The following is a 22,264-nucleotide window of genomic DNA, read 5'->3' as shown; positions in this document are numbered from 1 at the left end:
AAACTAGAAACTGGATAACAATATTTACACAAAACAGGCTAAATGTTAATATGTTAAATATAAGAAGTGCCCTTTTTTTTTTAATTTTTTTTCAACGTTTATTTATTTTTGGGACAGAGAGAGACAGAGCATGAACGGGGGAGGGGCAGAGAGAGAGAGAGACACAGAATCGGAAACAGGCTCCAGGCTCTGAGCCATCAGCCCAGAGCCTGACGCGGGGCTTGAACTCACGGACCGCGAGATCGTGACCTGGCTGAAGTCGGATGCTTAACCGACTGCGCCACCCAGGCGCCCCAGAAGTGCCCTTTTTAATTTATTTATAAATTCAACAAAAAAAAAAAAAAAAAAAAAAAAAAAGAAAAGAAGAGAGGGAGAGAGAGAAAACACCACAGACTGGGTGGCTTAAACAATAGACATTTATTTTCTCAGAAGTCCAAGATCAGGGTGCCAGCATGGTCAGGCTCTGGTGAGAGCCCTCTTCCTGGCTCACAGATGGCTGCCTTCTCACTGTGTCCTCAACATGATGAGAGAGCACACAAGCTCTCTGGTGTCTTTTCTTCTAAGGACTCGGATCCTATTGGATCAGGGCCCTACTCAACCTTAGTTCCACAAAATTCCTATCCTTCATATAGTTTATTGGGGGGAAGGGCCTCAATATATGAATTTGAGGCGGGGGTGAGGGGATGGGGATGGGGACACAAACACTCAGTCCATAATGCTTACCTAGAAAAACTTGGGAGTCTAAATAGTGAATGATTCAGGCTCAACACCTGGAAGCTGGTGGATGCTGCTCAAGGTCTCACTGGGGGAATAACGTCTGAACATGAGCCAAGGGAGCCAACTTTGGAGCCCAAGTGTGGGACACCACTGCAGAAACAGCAGATAACAGAACAAAGACCTTCCCGCTGCAGTTTACTTGTCCATGGGGCTGTGCAGGACTGGCATTCAACAGTGCCACCTTGTGGTGCAGGGAGGAAGAGCAATAGAGGGCTGCTGTCTACAGTTCTCTACATCTGGTATTTCAGAAGCAGAACTAAGTAAGGCTCTGGGGTTTTTGGAGCATTCAAAAGCAAGATATGAAACCTTATAATAATAGAGGTTAAGGAGGATTCAAACAACTAATTAGAAAAAAAAAAGAGATACAAACACATTCATATCCTAAGCTATTGGTATAGTCTTGTACCAGTTCCATAGGAAATAAATGCATCTGTAGAGCTATTGAACAACTTGGTAATAAAATTTTTCCTGCTGTTCAGATTGGTTAATCTTTTCATGTGTTCACGGGACATAAGAGTATAGACACACCTAAATAACCACAGAATATGGGGTGAGACTTTAGTGGTTCTTTAAAAAAATAAGATGCTTCAAATGCTTTTTAAAAATGAAAAGGTGGAATCATCGTTTAAGGTCTAACTGCGGTAAATTACCAAGTTCAGGTTTGTGGGAGAATTAGAATCTTTTGAGAATTAGGATATTTCAAAAACCATATCAATAATCTGTTGAAATGTATGCTTTAAAAAAAAATAGTGGCTTAAATTGATATTACTGCTCAGTTTTTTTTTTAATTTTAAAAATGTTTATTTACTTTTGAGAGAGAGACACACAGAGCACAAGCTAGGAGGGGCAGAGAGAGAGGGAGACACAGAATCCGGAGCAGGACCCAGGCTCTGAGCTGTCGGCACAGAGCCTGACGTGGGGCTCAAACTCACAAACCATGAGATCACGACCTGAGCTGAAGTCAGACGCTTAGCCCACTGAGCCACCCAGGCACCCTGTACTGCATACTTGTTAGGCTCACCAAATGCTGGAATATTTGTGACGCCAACCGCTGGTGAGGATGAGGAGTAACAGGGAACCTCAAAAATTGCTGGTGGGAATGCAAGATGGGTACTTTGGAAGATGGTTTGGTGGTTTGTTACAAAATTAAGCATACTCTTTTTTTTTTTTTTGCCTGAGAATCAACTTTTTATTTTTATTTTTTTCCTTTTCTTTTTTTTTAATTTTATTTTTATTTTTTTTTAAATTTACACCCAAATTAGTTAGCATATAGTGCAACAATGATTTCAGGAGTAGATTCCTTAGTGCCCCTTCCCCATTTAGCCCATCCTCCCTCCCACAACCCCTCCAGCAACCCCCTGTTTGTTCTCCACATTTATGAGTCTCTTCTGTTTTGTATCCCTCCCTGTTTTAAAATTATTTTTGCTTCCCTTCCCTTATGTTCATCTGTTTTTTTTTTTTTTTAACATTTTTTTTTTCAACGTTTATTTATTTCTGGGACAGAGAGAGACAGAGCATGAACGGGGGAGGGGCAGAGAGAGAGGGAGACACAGAATCGGAAACAGGCTCCAGGCTCTGAGCCATCAGCCCAGAGCCTGACGCGGGGCTCGAACTCACAGACCGCGAGATCGTGACCTGGCTGAAGTCGGACGCTTAACCGACTGCGCCACCCAGGCGCCCCTATGTTCATCTGTTTTGTCTCTTAAAGTCCTCATATGAGTGAACTCATATGATTTTGTCTTTCTCTAACTGACTAACTTCACTTAGCATAATATCCTCCAGTTCCATCCACGTAGTTGCAAATGGCAAGATTTCATTCTTTTTGATTGCCGAATAATACTCCACTGTATGTATGTATATATATATATATATATATATATATATATATATATATACCACATTTTCTTTATCCATTCATCCATCGATGGACATTTGGGCTCTTTCCATACTTTGGCTATTGTTGATAGTGCTGCTATAAACATGGGGGTGCATGTGTCCCTTCGAAACAGCACACCTGTATCCCTTGGATAAATGCCTAGTAGTGCAATTGCTGGGTCGTAGGGTAGTTCGATTTTTAGTTTTTTGAGGAACCTCCATACTGTTTTCCAGAGTGGCTGCACCAGCTTGCGTTCCCAAAGCATAGTCTTACCGTATGATCGAACAATCACACTCCTCAGTATTTACCCAGAGGAGCTGAAAACTTATGTCCACACAAATACCTGTACATGGATCTTTGTATCATCTTTATTCATAGTTGCTAAAACTTGGCTTCAACCAGGGTGTTCTTCAGTAGGTGAATGGATAAATGAACTGGTACAGCCAGACAATAGAACATCATTCTGCACTAAGGAGATATGAGCCATCAAGCCATGAAAAGACGTGGAGGGACCATAAATACATATAACTAAGGGAAAGCAGCTGCATGCTGTATGATTCCAACTCTGTGACATTCTTTTTTTTTTTTAATTTTATTTAATGTTTTTTATTTTAATGTTTATTTATTTTTGAGAGAGAGAGAGAGACAGAGCATGAACGGGGGAGGGGCAGAGAGAGAGGGAGACACAGAATCGGAAGCAGGCTCCAGGCTCTGAGCCATCAGCCCAGAGCCCGACGCGGGGCTCGAACTCACGGACCGCGAGATCGTGACCTGAGCTGAAGTCGGACGCTTAACCGACTGAGCCACCCAGGTGCCCCATCCAACTCTGTGACATTCTAAGGCAAAACTAAAGAGACAGTAAAAAGATAAGTGGTTGCCTGCGGTTTTGTGTGTGCAGTGTGGGTGGGGGGGGGGATGAGTAGGCAGAGCACAGAGGATTTTTAGGGCAGTGAAAATACTCTGCATGATATTATAATGATCGGTATATATAAAAAAATATCCTCATGTTCATTTACCTTTTCAGAATAGCCCTCTTCCATTGGACTTTCCTCCAAACTCTCCATAAAGCACCAAAATTGAAATGAGAATTTGCTTGGGTTTATCAGCACAGGTTGTTAAATATGTATGCTTTTCAGCATTCCCATTATGTCTGAGAGCCTGTGCTGGGCCCTGCCCAGTTTCTGATGGTGGGGCCTTAGAGTCGGGGAGGGAGCTAAGCTTTGAAGCTAAGGCTGTGTAAGTCATTGAGAGGTGGTGCCGTGCGCACTGACAATGTTCTTTGTACTGGCTACAGAGTATTCCACTATAAATTGGACCATAATTTCTCTACCCAGCTTCTGTTGATGACCTTTTATGGTATTTTGAACATTTTGATATTAGACACTTTAAACCTATTCCGTAAAAACATGTGCAGAGGTAATGGTTGCATATACTTTTCAAAGTAAAATTTCAGGGGCACCTGGGTGGCTCTGTGGGTTAAGCATCCAGCTTCAGCTGAGGTGATGATCTCACAGTTCAGGAGTCCAAGCCCCCCATCGGGCTCTGTGCTGACAGCTCAGAGCTTGGAGCCTGCTTCCGATTGTGTCTCCCTCTCTCTCTGCCCCTCCCCCAGTTGTGCTCTGTCTCGCTCTCTCTCAAAAGTAAACGGTAAAAAAAAAAATAAATAAATAAAGTGAAATTACAGAGTAGAAGCATGTGCACATTATGAAAGATCCTGCCAAGCTGACCTCCAAAGAAACTGCCATTTTATATTATCTGCAGTGATGTGTGAGATCCCACTTTCCGCACAACTTTGCTCACACTGGGAATTAACAGACTTTTAAGTCTTGGCTGGTCTCACCAGTGAAAGAATATTCTCTCTTGTTCTTGTACTTTTCATTGCTTTAAAATTCCTTTTTTTTCATGTTTATTGGCCTTTTGTGTTTCTACTTTTGTAAACTATTCATTCATTTCCTTGGCCTTTTTTTCCCCTTCTACTGGTTTGCTCATTAAATAATTTTTTTCATGTTGATCTGTAAAAGCTCTTTGTTTATCATGGGAATTAGTTTTTTTTTTTTTTTTGGCAAGTTTTATATTTTATTTATTTTTTATTTTTTATTAAAAAATTTTTTTTAACGTTTATTTATTTTTGAGACAGAGAGAGACAGAGCATGAACGGGGGAGGGTCAGAGAGAGGGAGACACAGAATCTGAAGCAGGCTCCAGGCTCTGAGCTGTCAGCACAGAGCCTGACACGGGGCTTGAACTCATGGACCGCGAGACCATGACCTGAGCCGAAGTTGGCCGCTTAACCGACTGAGCCACCCAGGCGCCCCTGCAAGTTTTATATTTTAGCACAATTTTAGATTTACAGAAAAATTGAAAAGATGTACAGAGAGTTCCCATACACCCTACACTCAGTTTCCCCTGAGCATCTTACATGAGTGTGATACATTGTTACACTAATGAACCAATATTGATAGTATTATGAACTAAAATCCCTAAATTATTCAGATTCCTTAGTTTTCCCTTAATGTCCTTTTTCTGTTCTAGGGCCCCATCTGGACACTGCATTACCTTTACTTGTCATGTCTCCTTAAGCTCCTGTTGGCTGGGACAGTTTCTCAGACTCTCCTTGTTTTTGATGACCTTGGCAATTTTGGGAAGTACTGATCTTTTTGCAGAACGTCCGTCAATTGGAATTTGACTGATAGTTTTCTCATGATTAGAGAAAAACCTTCATAATTAGGGGTTGTGAATTTCTGGGAGAAGGACCACAGGGATGGGGTGCCATTTCATCACATCATATTAAGGGTACATACAATCAACATGATTTATCACTGTGGACATTGACTTTGGTCACCTGGCTGAGCTAGTGTTTGCTGGGCTTCGCTGCTGGAAGGTTACAGTTTCCCCTCCCCCTTCCCATAGAGTAAGCTGGAAGGAAGTTACTATGTGAAGTTCACATTTAAGTAGAGTGGAGTTGTGGTCTGTTCCCTGGAGGGCTGAGTTTTTATGTATATTGTTTGGAATTCTTCTGCATGGAAGATTTGCCTCTTTCCCCCATTTATTTATTTATTTATTTTTTTATTAATCATTTATGTCAGTGCACTCATGGATTTTTTTTTTAATAAGATCTTTATTAAAATAGAATGCACATATCCTACAACTCACCCACTGAATGTGTAAAATTCAATGGTTTTTAGTATTTCACAGAATTGTGCAACCCTCACCATAGTCAATTTTAGAACATTTTCATCTCCCCGGAAAGAAACCCTCCAGCCATTAGCACTTCTCCATCATCTCCATCCCCTTCCAACTCCCGTCTCACCCCTTCTACCCACTCCCAGCCTTAAGCAACACGAATCTACTTTCTGTTTCTATGGATTTGCTTATTCTGGACATTTCACATAAATGGAATCATACAGTCTGTGGTCTTTTGTGACTGGCTTCTTTCGCTTAGCCTCACGTCGGCAAGGCTCAGATTTCAATAGCTGCCTGACCTACCCGGGTGTTGAACTGAAAAAATAGGCTTAACCTGTAAGGTGCCTGGCCTCTTTCTCTTTTGGTGATGGGTCACATCCTCTTGAAGGTGTCACCCCACCCCCACCACCTGGGGCCTGTTTCTCCCAGCCACTCTTACCCTTCCTCCACTCATTCCCTTCCACTTGTCCCTGACTGTGCCCAGGGCTCTTGACTCTTACTCTCCCAGGGATAATCTGAGAAGCTGGTTCAGAAGCTGCTCAGAAGTTTGAGCAGCGGTTGAAAGTGACTTACAGGGTTGAGCCTCTGCAGTATTTAATCTCCTCCAGGATTCAGTTCAACAGAATTTCAGGTACATGGCAGCTTAATAGGGGATACATGTGGGGATGGGAGTGTTCTGTTTTTGCTTCTATTTAGTCGGTGTGGTCCAATACAGCAAATATGCCAAGTTAACAAATTGGATTCGTTAATAGAGATGATCCGTGTCCGAGCATTCTGTGAAGGAAGCTCCCCAAGGATGTAATGCGTAGATCACTGTTGCTGTTGTGACTTTGCAGGCTTGGCTTTGGGGAGAGGATGTTACGGGAATTTCAGAGATGATCAGACACAGTCTTTACACTTAGCAGGAGACAGACAGGCACATAAATAATGCAGGTACAGGTGGGCAGAGCGCAGTGTTGTGATCGAGGTTAAGCAGGGCCTCCCTGGAGCCCTGGATCCTGCATTCTGGTTAGAGGACCGGGGACAGATCCTTAGAGGCAGTGTGGTGTGAGGAGTTGAGGCAAGGTGGGCAGGTCTGGGTTAGAGATGGAGGGAGGGCAGTTAAAGTCAGAGCACAGCCTGAGCCAAGGCTCTGAGGTAAGAACAGCCAGGACGGGGGCGCCTGTCGGTTAAGCGTCCGACTTTGGCTCAGGTCATGATCTCACAGTTCATGGGTTCGAGCCCCGCGTCGGGCTCTGTGCTGACAGCTCAGAGCCTGGAGCCTGCTTTGGATTCTGTGTCTCCCTCTCTCTCTGCCCCTCCCCTGCTCTCTCTCTCTCTCTCTCTCGAAAACAAATAAACATTAAAAAAAAAAAAAAGAACAGGCAGGACATGTTTGGAGAAGGACAAACAGATGAAGAACATGGAGGCCCATACATGTAAATGTGGGGGTGGTGGCATGATACAGTAGGAAAGACTGGAAGAGAACAAAGTGGGGGAGAGATTGGGCTCTTGGGTGAACAGTTTGGAAGATACCTGAATGCATTGGGGAGGCACTAACATTTTTGGGCAGGGAAAGAGCTAACAAGGTCTGTGTCGGGAAGTGGGGGCTGGTATGGGGGAGGGAGAGACCCTATGTACGTGGAAGGGACTGGTTAGGAGGACACTGGATGCCATGAGCTGACAAGGAAGGCCAGCCTCTGCTGTTTCCTGCATGTGTGACCTTGGGCAAGTTCACTTCTCTCCCCTGGCCTCTTCTTCCTTATCTCTAAAATGGGATCAACCCATTCCAAGGTTTTTTTTTTTTTATTTTAAAAATTAATTTATTTCTTTTGAGGGGGGAGAGAGAGAGAGAGAGAGAGAGAGAGAGAGAGAGAGAGAGAGAAATCCCACATGAACAGGGAAGGGACTGAGAGAGAGGGAGGACAGAATCCCAAGCAGGCTCCATGCTTTCAGTGCAGAGTCTGACACGGGGCTTGATCCCATGAACCTGAGATCATGACCTGAGCCCAGTTCAAGTTGGATGCTTAACCCACTGAGCCACCCAGCTGCCCCCATTCCAAGGGGTTTGATGTGAGGCTTAGAGGGTGTGGGTTTGTCTGTCGTACGTAAAGCATGTAAGACCTGTGACTTGGTGACGGCCGATGAGGATAGTGGGGAGGGAAGGTGATAAAGACGATCACGTGACGAGGACTTCCCGAACATTTTTCATTTAATCTTTGCAACAACCCTTTAAAGTGGGTGTTATTGTTACTCCCATTTTACAGACGAGGCATCTGGGACTCGTGGTAGCTGAGGTGGTTTGTATTCCACATAGAGGCTCAGGCGAGTGGTGGATGAGGAGAGAGCTTGGGTGGGGATGGGTCCTGAGTGGGTCTACTTCTCCCTCCGCCTGGGGACCTGTGTGTGCTTGGTGGGGTCAAGGACAGCCCTGTCATGGTCTATCAGCCTGGAAGTGAGGGGACGTCGCCGAGGAGCCCAAGGGTGGGGAAAGGCACAGAAACTTGTCATCGGAATAGGATGGGATTAATCAGGGTGGGCTTCCTGGAGGAACCAAGTTTTGAACAGGTTTTATAAGAGGGGAGTCATCTTGGGGCAGGAAGCGTATCACAAAGGAAGGTCATGTTCCAAACTGATGTCATGATCTTCCCTCCCAAATCTGTTCTTGTTTAGTGCCAACTGCCTTCACAAACCCGGAACTGGGAACAACTGTGCTGCCTGTCCCCCACTTCACCCTTGTCCAGCCCGCCACCAGGCCCAGCCAACACTGCCTCTTTAGCTCACTGAAGGGTCCTCCCTCCGTCTCCAACACTGTGTCCCTGTACAAGCCACCACGGTCCCATCTGGACCTGACAGCCCTGCCATTTTCCACCCACTAGCCTGGATGATCTTCCCCAAATGCCCAACAGATCGTGTTGAAGAGAGTGAAAGGAGACAGATGCTCTGATGTGGGAGGTCCAGGAGCAATACGAGCCCTCTGCTCTCCAGCACCCTGCCTTCTGGGGGCTCCGCTCCCCCAGCGAATAGCCTGTGTCCCATTCACTGGGCAGAATCACAGCAGCTGCACAATTGAGTTTTTTTTTTTTTTTTTTTTTTTTTTTTAGAGGTGGGGAGAGACAGAGAGAGAGGGAGTGGCTCCACCCAGTGTGGAGCCAGACCCGGAGCTCCATCCCACAATGGTGAGATCATCACCTGATCAGAAATCAAGAATTGGACCCTTAACTGACTGAGCCACCCAGGTGCCCCATGGTTGTTTTTTCATAGCACTTGGTGTAGTTTGTAGTTTCTCTCTCTCCCTCTCTCTCATACACACACACCCCATCTGGAATATGCCATACCTCTTCTGTATGAAAACATATGTTGTTAAAAGTCACTCTCCCATGCCTGCATTTACCAAGTTCTCCCTCCTCCCCACTGAGGTAACTATTCTTATTAGCTCTTGTGTTTTCAGAGTTTCTACATATAAAGATAAACAGGGGCGCCTGGGTGGCTCAGTCGGTTGAGCGTCCGACTTCAGCTCAGGTCACAATCTCGCGGTCCGTGAGTTCGAGCCCCGCGTCGGGCTCTGTGCTGACAGCTCAGAGCCTGGAGCCTGTTTCGGATTCTGTGTCTCCCTCTCTCTCTGACCCTCCCCCGTTCATGCTCTGTCTCTCTCTGTCTCAAAAATAAATAAACTTAAAAAAAAATTTTAAAGATAAACAAATATGAATTCATATTTTATTCCCTCCCCACTTTTAACATAAATTATACATACTGCTATTTCTTTTTTTTCAAGTTTATTTATTAGAGAGAGAGAGAGAGAGGGAGGGAGAGCAGGGCAGAAAGAGAGGGAGAGAGAGAATCTGAAGCAGGCTCTGCACTCAGCAAGGAGCCAGATGTGGGACTCAAACTCATGAACCGTGAGATCATGACCTGAGCAGAAGATGCTTAACCACCTGAGTCACCCAGGTGCCCCCATACTGCTATTTCCACACTTGATTTTTTTCTCTTCACCATATATCTTGGGGCTCATCTCATGATCTCACAGTTTGTGAGTTTGGGCCCTGCATTGGGCTCTGCCTGGACATCTCGGAGCCTGCTTGGTATTCTGTCTGTCTCTCTCTCTCTCTGCCCCTCCCCTCCTTATGTTCTCTCTCTCAAAATAAATACAAAAAAAAGTTAAAGAAAAGAAAAGAAAATGTGGCGTCTCTGTGCAGCAAAAGAATTAAAAAATGCAACCTATAGGGCGCCTGGGTGGCTCAGTCGGTTAAGCGTCTGATTTCAGCTCAGGTCATGGTCTTGTGATTCATCAGTTCGAGCCCCGCATCAGGCTCTCTGCTGAGAGCTTGGAGCCCGAAGCCTGCTTCAGATTCTGTGTCTCCCCCTCTCTCTTTCTTCCTCTCCCCCACTCATGCTCTCTCTCTCTCTTTTTATGCTTGAGGGAGAGAGAGAGAGAGAGAGAGAGAGAGAGAGGCAGAGCGTGAACAGGGGAAGAGCAGAGGGAGACAGAGACACAGAATCTGAAGCAGACTCCAGCCTCTGAGCTGTCAGCGCAGAGCCTGACGTGGGGCTCAAACTCATGAACTGTGAGATCATGGCCTGAGCTGAAGTCGGATGCTTAACCAACTGAGTCACCCAGGTGCCCTCCCCACCCAATTTTTTAAATGCAATCTATGGAATGAGAGAAAATATAAAAAGAAAAACAATGTACCTTGAAGATCTTTGCATGATAGTGCACAGAGGATGCCCTCATTTTTAATGACTGCACACTTTTTTTTTTAATTTTTAATTTTTGAGAGACAGAGAGAGACAGAGCATGAGCAGAGGAGGGGCAGATATATATATATATATATATATATATATATATATATATAGAGAGAGAGAGAGAGAGAGAGAGAGAGAGAGAGAGAGTTTATTTATTTATTTTGAGAAAGAGAGAGAGATGGAGAGAGGAGCAGAAACAGGGAGAGACAGAATCCCAAGCAGGCTCCTACTGTCAGCACAGAGCCGGATGGGGGCCTTGATCCCAGGAACTGTGAGATCACGATCTGAGCCAAGATCAAGAGTTGTACGCTTAACTGACTGAGCCACTCGGGCACCCCGAGACAGCTAACTTTTATAAAGCTTTTCCATCTCTTAAGTTGAAGCCCCATAGCTCCTTCCTCTTCAGGGTATTCTAACAGTGGCCTTCTGGAAATAGAGCTTTCTGGCAGATGAACAGGGGGGAGATTTGGGGACAGGTGCCCTTTATCTGTCTTTTTCCAGCAAGCAGAGTCAATTTCCCCAAGAAGCTCTGTGGAGCCCTGCCTGCCCATCTCCTCACTCTCTCCTGTCCTGCCTGCAGGTACGTGCAGGAAGGTCGGTTCCGAATCGAGGAGAGGACACTGACAGCCTTCCAGTGGCTCTACAGCCCTCAGCAGCATCGCATCCTCAGCCGCGCTGACCTTGAGTCTCCCTCCAGGTAAAGGGACCACAGCCCTTACCCTCACTCTGTGGCTGGGTCCAACCCCCCCATCCCCGCCCCCAAAGGTGATACTTAGTGCAGCCAGCTCTACACCGGTCCATAAATCTGCAGTGGGGAACCACTGTCCTCAGTGGTAGAGAAGCCTCCCAGGGTTCTGGAAGGAGTTTGTCAGTCTGGGTGCTTGTTCAGCCTAGAAGGCACTGAGTGATTTCAGGCAGCTCACTGCCTCTGCTTTCTCCTCTGTAAAATGGGTATGATCCTGCATTCCCTGTCTTCTATCAGGAAGATCATGAGTCTCAAGTGAAATGATGTCTGCAGAGATTCCTAAGGCCTGGGGTCAGTGGGTTCCTGAGAGTGGTGGGCAATTTGCTGGGCTGCCTCCCCACCCCATCTCTGACCTCGGTGGGTGGAACCAGCCCTGCCTCCCTTGTCTCTTCCTTCCCCTTGTCAGGGCATCCAGCCGGGAGCCTGACTCTCGGCCAATAGGGCTTTTCCTGGTCCAGATTCCTGCTCCCAGGCCCCTGCCCACTCTTCACCGCACTGTGGACAGGTGTGACCAGCATTAGCAGTCTCAGCAGAGATCCTGGGTAGCCCTGCTGCAGCCTCACCCCTACCCAAGGCCTCTGGGAGACCCGATCCTGAGCCTTTCTTCCACTTTCCCCCTCAAGACCTCTTTGCGCTAGCTCCTTACTTCGCAGGACCCTCACAGTCAAGGGTGAGCAGGCCTCACCTCCCAGGGGTGGTTTAAGTGAAAGAGGAGTGGAGGTGATGTCTTTGGGGGGGCCTGTCATGGGCTGGCTAACAAGAGAACGGGGGTGATGCTGTACGGCTGCTCTCCAGCCACCCCAGGAATAAGATTGAGTCCATGGAGACTTCGCCTCCCAGATATCTGCCAGGAATCCTATTCAGCTAAGTGCATCTGCTCCTTCTCGTCTCCTCGAGATTTCAGAAGGTTCAGGAAACAGTGAGGTGGCTGGGTACTCTGGATCTGGATCTGATACTCTGTAGGAAGAATTAATTGGATGATGATGTGAGAGTGACAGGAGCCCTGGGAAAGGGGAACTCTTGGTAGTCAGGGAACGGATAGTCAGACAAGTGCCCTGGACACCAGAGGGTGGATTTCAAATAATGTAGAGGAAAGACAGAACGTCCTCTAGAGCTTGAGGCAAGGCTGTTGGGAAGGGTGCCGAAATGAAATTCTGAGTGTGTAACTGTGAATGCTTGCAGGGAAAAAGAAAGAGGCTGGTGTGGCTGCCCTGGGAGTGTGCTAGTGACACGTGGACATGAAGGGCACATGGTCGGATTCACTTGTAGGCAACACGCAAAACCCTATCGCGTGCCATTCGCCATCTGACATGGGGTAGCTTCTCCCTCACCTTCTCACCTTTCCTTCAAAGCTCTTGCCGCCATCTGACATGATCTTCTTTGTCTATTTGTTCCTTGTCCATGACCCCATCCCCCGGAATGTAAGCTTTATGGGGGCAGGGCCTTTTTCGGCTTGTTCTCCACCCTATCCTGACGTCCTGTTTCAATCTTTTTCTTAATGCTTATTTATTTTTGAGAGAGAAAGAGAGACAGAGCATGAGCAGGGAAGGGGCAGAGAGAGAGGGAGACACAGAATCTGAAGCAGGCTCCAGGCTCTGAGCTGTCAGCACAGAGCCCCACGCGGGGCTCGAACCCACAAACCACGAGGTCATGACCTGAGCCGAAGGCGGACGCTTAACTGACTGAGCCGCCCAGGCGCCCCCTTGACGTCCTGTTTCAGAGAAGGAGTTCATTAAACAGGCACTGGGGGGATGACAAATGAGCGCTATGCAGGCTCTGAGCCTGCAGGAAGGCTGGGAGAGGCCAGCCCCATGGCAGGTGGGCCAGCTGCACCTGCCCAAGGTAATAGCAAGGGAGGAAGTGGAGGGTGGGAGCACCTGCCCATGCAGGTGGTCTGAGGCTGACAGAGCTGCTCCATCTGCTGAGCCAAAGAACAAGAATTCATTTGAGAGTCACAGGAGTAGAGCTGAGTCCTGGGAGGAGGGCAACAGTCATAAGACAGGATGAAGCCATTTGAAATAAATTCAGCTTTCATACTTGGGAAGCCTGCACCCCAGAGGCGTTGAAGAGGAGGCTGCCATACTCTGTGATTATACTAATTTTTGTGACAGAATATTAATAGTTAATTTTTTGAGTGCTTATTATGTGTCATGTTGTAAATGCTTTATAAGAATAAATTGGTTTCGTCTTCCTGACAATGCTAGGCTTTAAGTACCATTGTTCTCCCCATATCTCGGATGACGAAACTGAGGCACAGGGGTTAAATAACAGCAATTTGCAGTGCCTATAACCACTATGCACACTGCCTCTCAGAGAATAAGGCATGTGTCCCAAGGCAGGAGCTAGCTAAGATAATTTCTATCCTTGCCAAGAGGAATTAAATCCAGAAACCATAAATAAGGAACTCGGCATCTGTCCTGGTCACATGTCAGAGTCTGTTTTTATTATTTATTTGTTTTTATTTAAAAATTTTAAACGTTTATTTTGAGAGGAAGAAAAAGAGAACACATGCGCATGTGCACATGAGAGCACACAAGCAGGGGTGGGGGGGGGGGGGAGAGAGAGAGAGAGAGAGAGAGAGAGAGAGAGAGAGAGAGAAGCCCAAGCAGGCTCCGAGATGTCAGCACAGGACCTGATGTGGGGCTTGAACTCAAGAAAGGTGAGATGGCCTGAGTTGAAACCAAAACCAAAACTCAGACACTTAACTGACTGAGCCACCCAGGTGCCCCCCTCCCTGAGTCTGGTTTTAGAGAGATGGTTTGGGGGCAGCTGGGTCGCTCAGTTAGGTAAGCATCTGACTTCTGACTTCGGCTCAGGTCATGATCTCATGGTCCATGGGTTCGAGCTGCGTGTCGGGCTCTGTGCTGACCTACTTCGGATTCTGTGTCTCCCTCTCTCTCTGCCCTCACCCGCTTGCATTCTGTTTGTCTGTCTGTCTCTCTCTCAAAAATAAATAAACATTTACAAAAATTATTAGAGAGATGGTTTGGTGGCTCTTGGAAAAAGAAGAGCAAATGAATTCCCTGGGAACCCATCCTGCTGGGGAAAGCTTATTCACTTTTCTGATTAGTTTTCTAGACTAGAAAGTAGGTTGGGTGGTGGAGTAGAAGACTGTAGTTCTGAGTTTGATGAGTGGGTTGCCATTGGCTGAGTCCTGCTCCACGTGTTTATGAGTGGGTTGGTGAGGAAGGATATGGAGAGGTGGTGACATTGCTGATGGCACGAACCCCAGGCACCATCCCAACAGGCAAGATGGCAGAACTGGGACCCAAAATGCCCTGGAGGTTGGATTCTAGGTCCAAGGCTAGTAGGTACAGTTTAACAGGGATGAAGGAGAAATCCGTTTTGGCCTCCAATCCTGTCTATACTTGGGAGGGAGACATGGGAATCATGGTTCCAATTGACTAGAAGCTTGGATATGGCCCCATGATTTAGGTTTTAAGAAAATGCTTGCATCTGGGGGCTGCAAGAGCTCAGGGTAGAGTCCAGGGCAGGGGAGGGAATGTCCTGCTGTTCTGAGTCTCAGACGCTAGGAAGAAGATTTCCTTCATTTGTTCATTTGTTTGGTGGACAGCGACTGAGCATCTCCTCTGGTAACACTGTGCCCCATATTACCCTGGAATGGCCGAGCATGTTGCATTTCAGGGTGATGGATAAAACTGCTGAAGGGACTCAGCCCCTAGGCTGGCCACCTCTGCCTTCCTTTCTTCCTTTCACCTTGCTCTCGGTCAGGCGCTGGTGTTACAGGGCCTCATCCCAAGGCAGACAAGGATCCTGCCTCCATAGGGTACATGTTCTAGAGGGAAAAGCAGACCATAGACACACAGAGAGAATTTCTTAAGATGCTCAGTATACTGAAGGTGCTAAAACAGGGCATCGAGATAGGGTGACCAGTAGGTGTGTAGGGACTTTGGAAGAGGTGGAAGTGCTCTTTGAGAAGGGGACATTTGAGCTGAGTCCTGAAGGACACAAGGGGGCAGCCATATGGAGAAGCTGCTGGGGAATGGGGGAAGGGGACACAGGAGACGGGATGGAAGAGTATTGCAGGAGGAACAGCAAGGACAAGGCCCTAGGTATATTCTAGAAGCAGAAAGCCATTATGGCTACAGCAGAGTGATGCCATCCATGGTCAACAGACAGAAGGGAGGCATATTTCCATAAAACTGAAGAAATGGCTTTCTAGCCCTTAGATTCGCCTCAGGATGGCGTGGGCTGCCCCCTGAGGGAGTGAGCTTCTCATCAGTGAGGTGTACAAGCCATATTCCAGCCGCTTCCTGGTGTGGAGGTTACCCAGGAAAAGACTCAGGCATCCCAACCCCTTCAAGTTCAGGAGCATCCTTGGTTTGGCAAGAAGCTGGGAGGATGTCTGCGGAGTGAATGAAAGAAAGCTCCAGCCTGCGGATACAAAGCAGGGACATTTCAGGGGTTTGGCAGTCCTAGAGGCCTTCTACTTCGGGGGCCAGGTAACACCATACCTCCCCCCTACATCCACTCCACGCAGAGCTGGAGAGAGCCCCAGAGTGTCCACCTCCGTAGCCCAGGAACTCATGGTGGATCTTTCCACACCTCCCTTCGCCACCGCCCCGCGGCCCTATCCTCCAGAAACTTCTGCAGGCTGGTGGGCTGTTCCCTCTTCTCCCCCGGGTCCCTCGGGCGCGCGTGCCCCGCCTCGCGCCTTTGTTCCCGAGGAGCCGCCTGGGGCAGTTTCCTAGCGCCGGCGACGAGAGCTTCCCGGCCGCGGGCTCAGCGCTCGGGCCCCGGCGCGCTCCCCGTCCCCGCAGCGGGGCCGCGGCGTCGCAGGCGGCGGGAGGGCGGTGGGAGGGGGCGGGGGCGCGCGGCCCGGGCGCGGGGGGCGCGCCCGCCAGGTGCGCGGGCGGCGGCGGCGGCGGCGGGGCGGAGGGCACAGCTTTGTGCGTTCGCGGCCGCCGGCCGGCCGTGCGCGTGTGCGCGCCGCGGTGACGGCGCACGCGGCTGGGCGGGCTGCGAGGGAAGCCCGCCGCCGGGAGGGGGCCCGGGTCCGGATGGCGATGGGAGGACGCCGCCGTTGCGGGCGCACGGGCGGGGTGAGCCGCCGCCGCTGACTGTTGACATTCGGTCCACGTCGAGGAGTGAGCTCTGCGCCGTGCGTCGGAGAAGGTCAGTGGGTCCGGGGCTGGGTGGTGATTCTATGCATAAACAGCCTGGATCAGGGCGCGAGTCCCGGGTATGACTGAACGCGGAATCGGGGCGTATGTTGTGAGTGTAAATGCGTGTGTTCGCAAGGAGAAAGACAGCCCGTACGTGTGTGAGCTCTGTGCTGTGATCCCACAGGGTAATTAAGCGTAATGGGTTGTGTTTCGGAGATGGGGTGACTGTCCTCAGCAATCCATGCGGGTGGGGCATTGCGCACACACATCATGTATCAGGGTGTGTGTGTGTGCGTGAGTGAGATGTTGCTCAGACCCTGTCAAAGTCTCTGGCTAGAGAAGCTGACCGAGGTGGAGGTCAGAGGTGGGGTGTTTACAGGTGGTGGTAGAAGGAAACAGCCGGAACCCCAGGAGGACCTGTGACTAGGCTGGTTTTGTTTGTCTGTTTGTTTTGCCAAAAGGCCATAAACCCCACCCCATCCTCACTCCAACCTGTGCCTGTTGCAGAGAGGGGAGCTAGGATGACAGGGTGCTGGCAGAGAGGCCTTAATGGACCTCCTGGGCAGGGCCAGCCACCAGCCTGCTGCTCATTTCTGGAGGCCCTGGGTGAGTGAGTGAGGGGGGAGTCAGCCTTGGGTGGGGTTCCAGGGCAGGTGTGTGTTCAGGGGACCTCAGAACTGTGCAGAGTCCACTTGGCTTTGCCACCACCAGATACTGCGTGTCTGGACCTGGGAGCTGGCTGGGGGGACATCCTTCTTTCTCCTCATGTTTCCTGCAGCTCCCTCCACACCCTTAACAAACCAAAGGGCATTTACATGCAAGTGGGGTTTGGGCTCTGAATGCCTGGGATCTGCCTCTGTTGAGTGGCCCCCTTCAGAGCAGCCTCCTTAGGGAATAATAGGGTTGTCCTGGGCTGGGTGCCAGGGCTCTTGGGTTCTTTTCATGATTTGTGATCCTGTGGCTGTACCTTAAGCTCGACAGGCCTCAGTTTCCCATGGAGAGGGAAGAACCCCCTCCCCCCCCCCCACCGTTTTTGCTGCAGGGTAAGGAGAGCTCAAACAGCTGTGTGTGTGTGTGGGGGGGGGGGGGGTAGGGGTGGGTTGGGTAGGAAGGCTGGGAGTGACTCAGGGCGTGTGAGGTCCCAAGAGTGATTTCCCCCAGGAAAGTCCCATCATGTCTTTGTGACTTGGGTAGAAGTTGGGGGAGGCTCTGTCCTCACCTCCAAGGAGGTGTATGGGGTTTTCCGAGTCCAGGGTGGGGCAGGGTGGCTGTCTGCTAGATCTGGCTGCTCAGATTTCAAGAAACTACCTCAGGTCCCCTCTCCTTTCCAAGATGTTGAACAGTGGGGATGGGCTTGGGGACCTGCTTGGGGGCTGGGATGGGGGACTGGAGCTGACGAGCCACAGAAGTTTCTGGGTAGAGGCAGACGCTAAACGTGGGTAGGACCAGGGCACATCTGGCTGGGATTCCTGCTCAACCCAGGGTGTTGAGGCAATTTGGTAGAGGTGGCTTCAGTTCCAGAGAGGACGTACCTGCTGCAGGTGCCCTCATACCCTCTGCTCCCTGTTTCCCATACCTTGTCTGGATCAAGTGTGGCTGAGCCACTGTGGTTCAAAATGACTTCAGCCTTGAGGAAAAGGGCCCCCTGGTGTGGACGGGCCCCCTGGTGGTGGCAGCATCTGGTTAAGCATAAAGGCTCTGTTGTTACTCAGACCTGGGTTTGAGTCCCAGCACCACCACTCTCTGTCTCCACCTGTGTTCCCCCAAAGCAGAGGCTGAGAGAAAGGCTTGTGTGTGGTGGTTTATTTGAGAAGTGGTCTTGGGGAACAAGGGTGGGGCAAAGGGCATGAAGGGGAAACGACGAAAGATGGCTGGCTGGCTGATTCAGTGGAGCATGAAACTCTTGATCCCGGAGTCATGAATTCAAGACCCACGTTGGGCATGGTGCTTACTTTAAAAAAAAAAAAAAAAAAAAAAAAGACAAGGATACATTATTTTTATTACCACCACTCTGCCCTGGGCAGTCTCCTGAGGAGCCTTAGGGAATGCGTTCCAGAACTGCCCTGCTGGGGAGAGAAATAGGGAAGCGTTCATCCGTCAGCTCTGTTCCCCACTGGACAGAGTGGTTTGGTGGACATTAACTCCCACCTGCTTGCAGGCTGCCCACGCGTGAGGCCCCAGTGGGTTCTCGTGGGCGCCCCACACTGCACCTCAAAGAAGGCCCCACGCCGCCCTAGGTGAAGTTTTGCCGGGTGGACCCAATGCCGCTGCTCAAAGTCTGCGGGGAGCTGGTCGTTGCTGACGTGGCTGGAGTAAGAAGTGGGGCAGAGAGGGCTGAAGTGGCATACGTCCAGCATACCGCCTGACCTTGCGCAAATTACCTAACTTCTCAGAGCTTCAGTTTCCGTATCAGGGGTTGTAAATGTTAAATGAGACATTTATGAAAATTTTGAACATGGTGATGGGCCCTTAAACATTGTATTTCTGTATAATCGGGAAGACAGCACATTGTGGGTGGCTCGGATATTCATTCACTCAAGTGGGGGAGGAGGCAGGATTCAGTGACTTCTAACGACAGCCCCCCCTCACCTTTGGCCATAGGATCTGAGGCTCCAGGGCCAGACATTTGAGCTGGTCAGTTCCTCCTGGAGCTGTGGCCCAGTCTTCCACATCCCCTGAAACGTTCTGTTTCACGTTCTGTGAATTTGAGCCAGCAGTGCCTTGCCCCTGGGCCGGCTGCTCTTGCTTGTCTCTGGCAGTGAGGGGGGGGTGGGTGGTGAGGGGAGCGGTGCTTGAAAGAGTGGTGGCGGGAGGGCGGGTGCTGGCATTTGGAGTTGGCAGATGGTTGTGGGCATTGGTCTGGGCCCCTGTTGGTGGGGAGGGAGTTCAGCGCAGGAGGTGGAGGAGGGCGAGAGAAAACGGAGGGCAGGAAGGGAAGGGAGAGTGGCCAAGAATGAGGAGGAACCACGGGCAAGGTAGGGCAAGGTGGGCAGCCTGGGTGGCTGGGATGGCAGGGACAGGCTGGGCCTCTGGGAGAGTGATGGGGTGGCGTGAGAGAAGGGGACGACCGTGTTTGAGGATGAGGTGGGGATCCAAGGGCGTAGGCCCGGCTGGCTTCGTATATCAGAGTACAGCATCGAGACTCGGGATCCTCGTTCTCCCTTTCTCCGGAGTGGCTACCAGCCCCTCCCAGGCCACCACCTGCTTTGGAGGGGAGATGCTGACTGCAAACACTTGGTCCTGTCGAGGATGTGCCTCTGCCGAGGCCTGTACCATGGTGGCCCTGGCCTCCCTACCCTCTGCCATCTCCAAGCAATGTGCTACCCCCTCAGGAGAGGTCACACCGTGGGGAAGTTGTCTAGCCGCCTCCTGCTCATGCACAGCCAGCTCAGGCTGGCAATAAAAGGTCACTGTGCCCGTCTGTTGCCTGTAGGCAAGGTCACACCAGCCTAGGCTGGTGATGTTCAGCAGCCACTGTCTTCATTTACAACCATTTCAAGATTCCTCTGACCTCTGCAATTTGGGACTCTTTTTGTTTTTAATAATTTTAGTAAAAAAACAAACAGTGATGTCTATCCATCTCCTCCCTTTTTAAAGAGGAATTCTAAATGGAGTCAGATGACACTCTTCTGGTCCACACCTCTGTTTCAGTGCTTTGGTGCTTCTCCAGTGGGAAGTTCTGCTTCATGTCTGATCTTAGCCTGCCATGCTGCACTTAGTTTTTATTTTTATTTTTTTTCTTTTGCTCTGCCTGCCACAACCCTTCAGGGCTCCGTTCAACCTGCTCAAGATGTAAAGCAGCCATGGGGGCTCCCAAAGCAGATGGGACACTAAGGCAAGGCTTGTGCTTTTGGGGGACCTGGCGTGAAACCAGGCTGTGCTGAGTCCCTGGCCCTGCCCATGATAAGGTCTTGACTTGCAGCTTGCTCTGAGGGCCAGGTGGTTTCCCACCCCCTTCCCTAGGTCAGATCCAGGGCTGGCAGCCTCCTTCCTGGATTATGCTGTGTGTGCCGACTGGGCCCTGAAAGGTCTGGGCCAGCAGATGGCAGCAGGCATGGGCACCTGGGGGACCCTGCTGACTAGATGACTGGTAGTGAGCAAGAGCAGGAGGGGAGTGACAGGCCGCCAGGCACAGTGAGATGTGCCTGTACGTGTGTGCACATCTGTGGAGGGTGCACATCTGTGGAGGGTGTGGGTCCTCTGAGTATGTCCTGTGTGCATTGTTGTGTGCTGTTTGCTGGTGTTCTTTCCTCTGGGGATGTGTGTTGGCCACCCACTAGGTGCTTTCCAGAGTCCTAAAGGGTGTGCCTGTCTGATGGCAGGTGATACTTGACCCCACTGGGATTTCCTGGCCCTACCTGGGGCCCCTGAGTCTTCTGCCCTCCCCAGTTCTGCCTTCTCTCCAGGCTTCCTGTCCCTCCCTCCCTCTGTTTTGAGGAAGTTGCCTCTCCCCCACTGGCTGTGTGGGTGCCCACTGCCTTTGGGGCAGGGCCTGGGGAGAGATAACCAGGGCCCCATCCTTTGAACTCTGAGCTCAGGGTGGCAGGTGGGTAAGCCCTAGTTTGAGGATATGAGTTAGGAATGGCCACAGGGGGTGGGCAGAAGCTTGGCTCTATGTGTCAGTGTGCTTCAGGGAAGTATGTGTGCACCCCTTACACGTGACTACCCCCTCAGAGGCCTGGGTATCAGTGCAGCCATGGGAGGGGCCCCCAACCCCCACTGTCCATGCTCTCTTCCCCGGTAGCTGTGGCTAGCAGTTTCCAACAGGGAGCAGAGTGGTCTCTGGGGGCTCTGGGCATTCCGTTTGGGGACCTTGGCCTCAAGTAATTCCTGTCACCACAGTCACTTGTATATATGGAGTTCCTCCTGTGCCAGGCCCTGGACTGCACACTGTGCATGTATTAGCTCATGGGCTCCTCAGAGCAATTCTGTGAGGCGGGTTCTGGAAGCATCCCCATTTTATGAGGAAGTGGAGGCTCAGAGAGGCTGGGTCACTTCCACAAGATCACACAGCCAGTAAGTAGTGGAGCCAGGATGTAACCCAGGTCTGTTCTTGATAGTTGCTGCCATTCTGTTCACTCTTCACAAAGCTGGATTTTCACATCCTTGCTGTTTCCCCTGCAGGGAGGCTGTCCCAGATCACGCTCTCCAGACAGGGCTCCCCACCCACCTGGTCGCCTTTGGATCATATCAACCTGTCGTAAATACCTGTGTAAAGTTATCCCTCTTTTATCTTTCACCTCCTCCCTCCCAGGCCCCCAGGGCAGGGATCTGTCTTGTTCACCGATACATCCTCAGCATTAGCAGAGAGCTTGGAACACAGTATGGATGTAAATTGCTTTTCTGACACCAGTTCTATTGTGCGTGTGTGTTTTAAGGGGGGACGTGGTTTTTCCCACACGTGTAACCAAACAATTTTTGGACACCAATAGGGTGTCTGAGAATTCAACTCAATTCTGATGCGATTTACCTGGAGATCATATCAGATTCCACTGGTGAGGATTCAGTTGGACAAGGTACTAGTCCCAAGCCCAGGTTGTTACCAGCGCTTCTGACCGACTGGCTATAAATCAGAGGTTCCAAGGACCTCCTCCTCCTCCTCCCCCCGTTGGGGCAATTTGTTAGAGCGGCTCACAGCACTCAGAGAAACCTTTTACTTACCAGATCGCTGGTTTATCATGAAAGGATGTAACTCAGGAGCAGGCAGATGGAAGAGGTTTGTGGGGCAGCATGTGGGGAGAGGGCGCCACTGTCCCCATTCTTCCACCAGCCTGGAAGCACTCCCAACCCGGTCCTGTGTGTTTTTATGGAGGCTTCATTACATAGCCCCAATTGA

At 49.9% G+C, this 22,264-nt stretch overlaps 1 protein-coding gene across 3 annotated transcripts in view; it reads left to right on the top strand.

Annotated features, from left to right (window-relative positions):
• The window catches only part of RAP1GAP2 (RAP1 GTPase activating protein 2), a 227,885-nt gene that overhangs the window by 2,661 nt on the left and 202,960 nt on the right, over positions 1 to 22,264 (top strand). For 2 of the 3 annotated variants that reach the window (XR_015243925.1, XM_086686312.1), the window contains exon 2: positions 11,138 to 11,254. Coding sequence is in view for 1 of the 3 variants with exons in the window: in XM_086686312.1 (XP_086542438.1) it covers positions 11,138 to 11,254 (117 nt within the window). In the remaining 2 variants the exon portion in view is untranslated. Of the gene's footprint in view, positions 1 to 11,137; positions 11,255 to 16,313; positions 16,439 to 22,264 lie in introns of those variants that run through there. The other variant, XM_086686316.1, reaches the window with a different exon arrangement.

Source organism: Puma concolor, chromosome E1 (genome assembly GCF_028749965.1).
Source record: "Puma concolor isolate L17-30 chromosome E1, mPumCon1.1.hap2, whole genome shotgun sequence".
In the NCBI taxonomy this organism is placed as follows: domain Eukaryota; kingdom Metazoa; phylum Chordata; class Mammalia; order Carnivora; family Felidae; genus Puma; species Puma concolor.
Note: the sequence above shows the minus strand (reverse complement) of the source record. Positions and strands in the feature narration are given on the sequence as shown.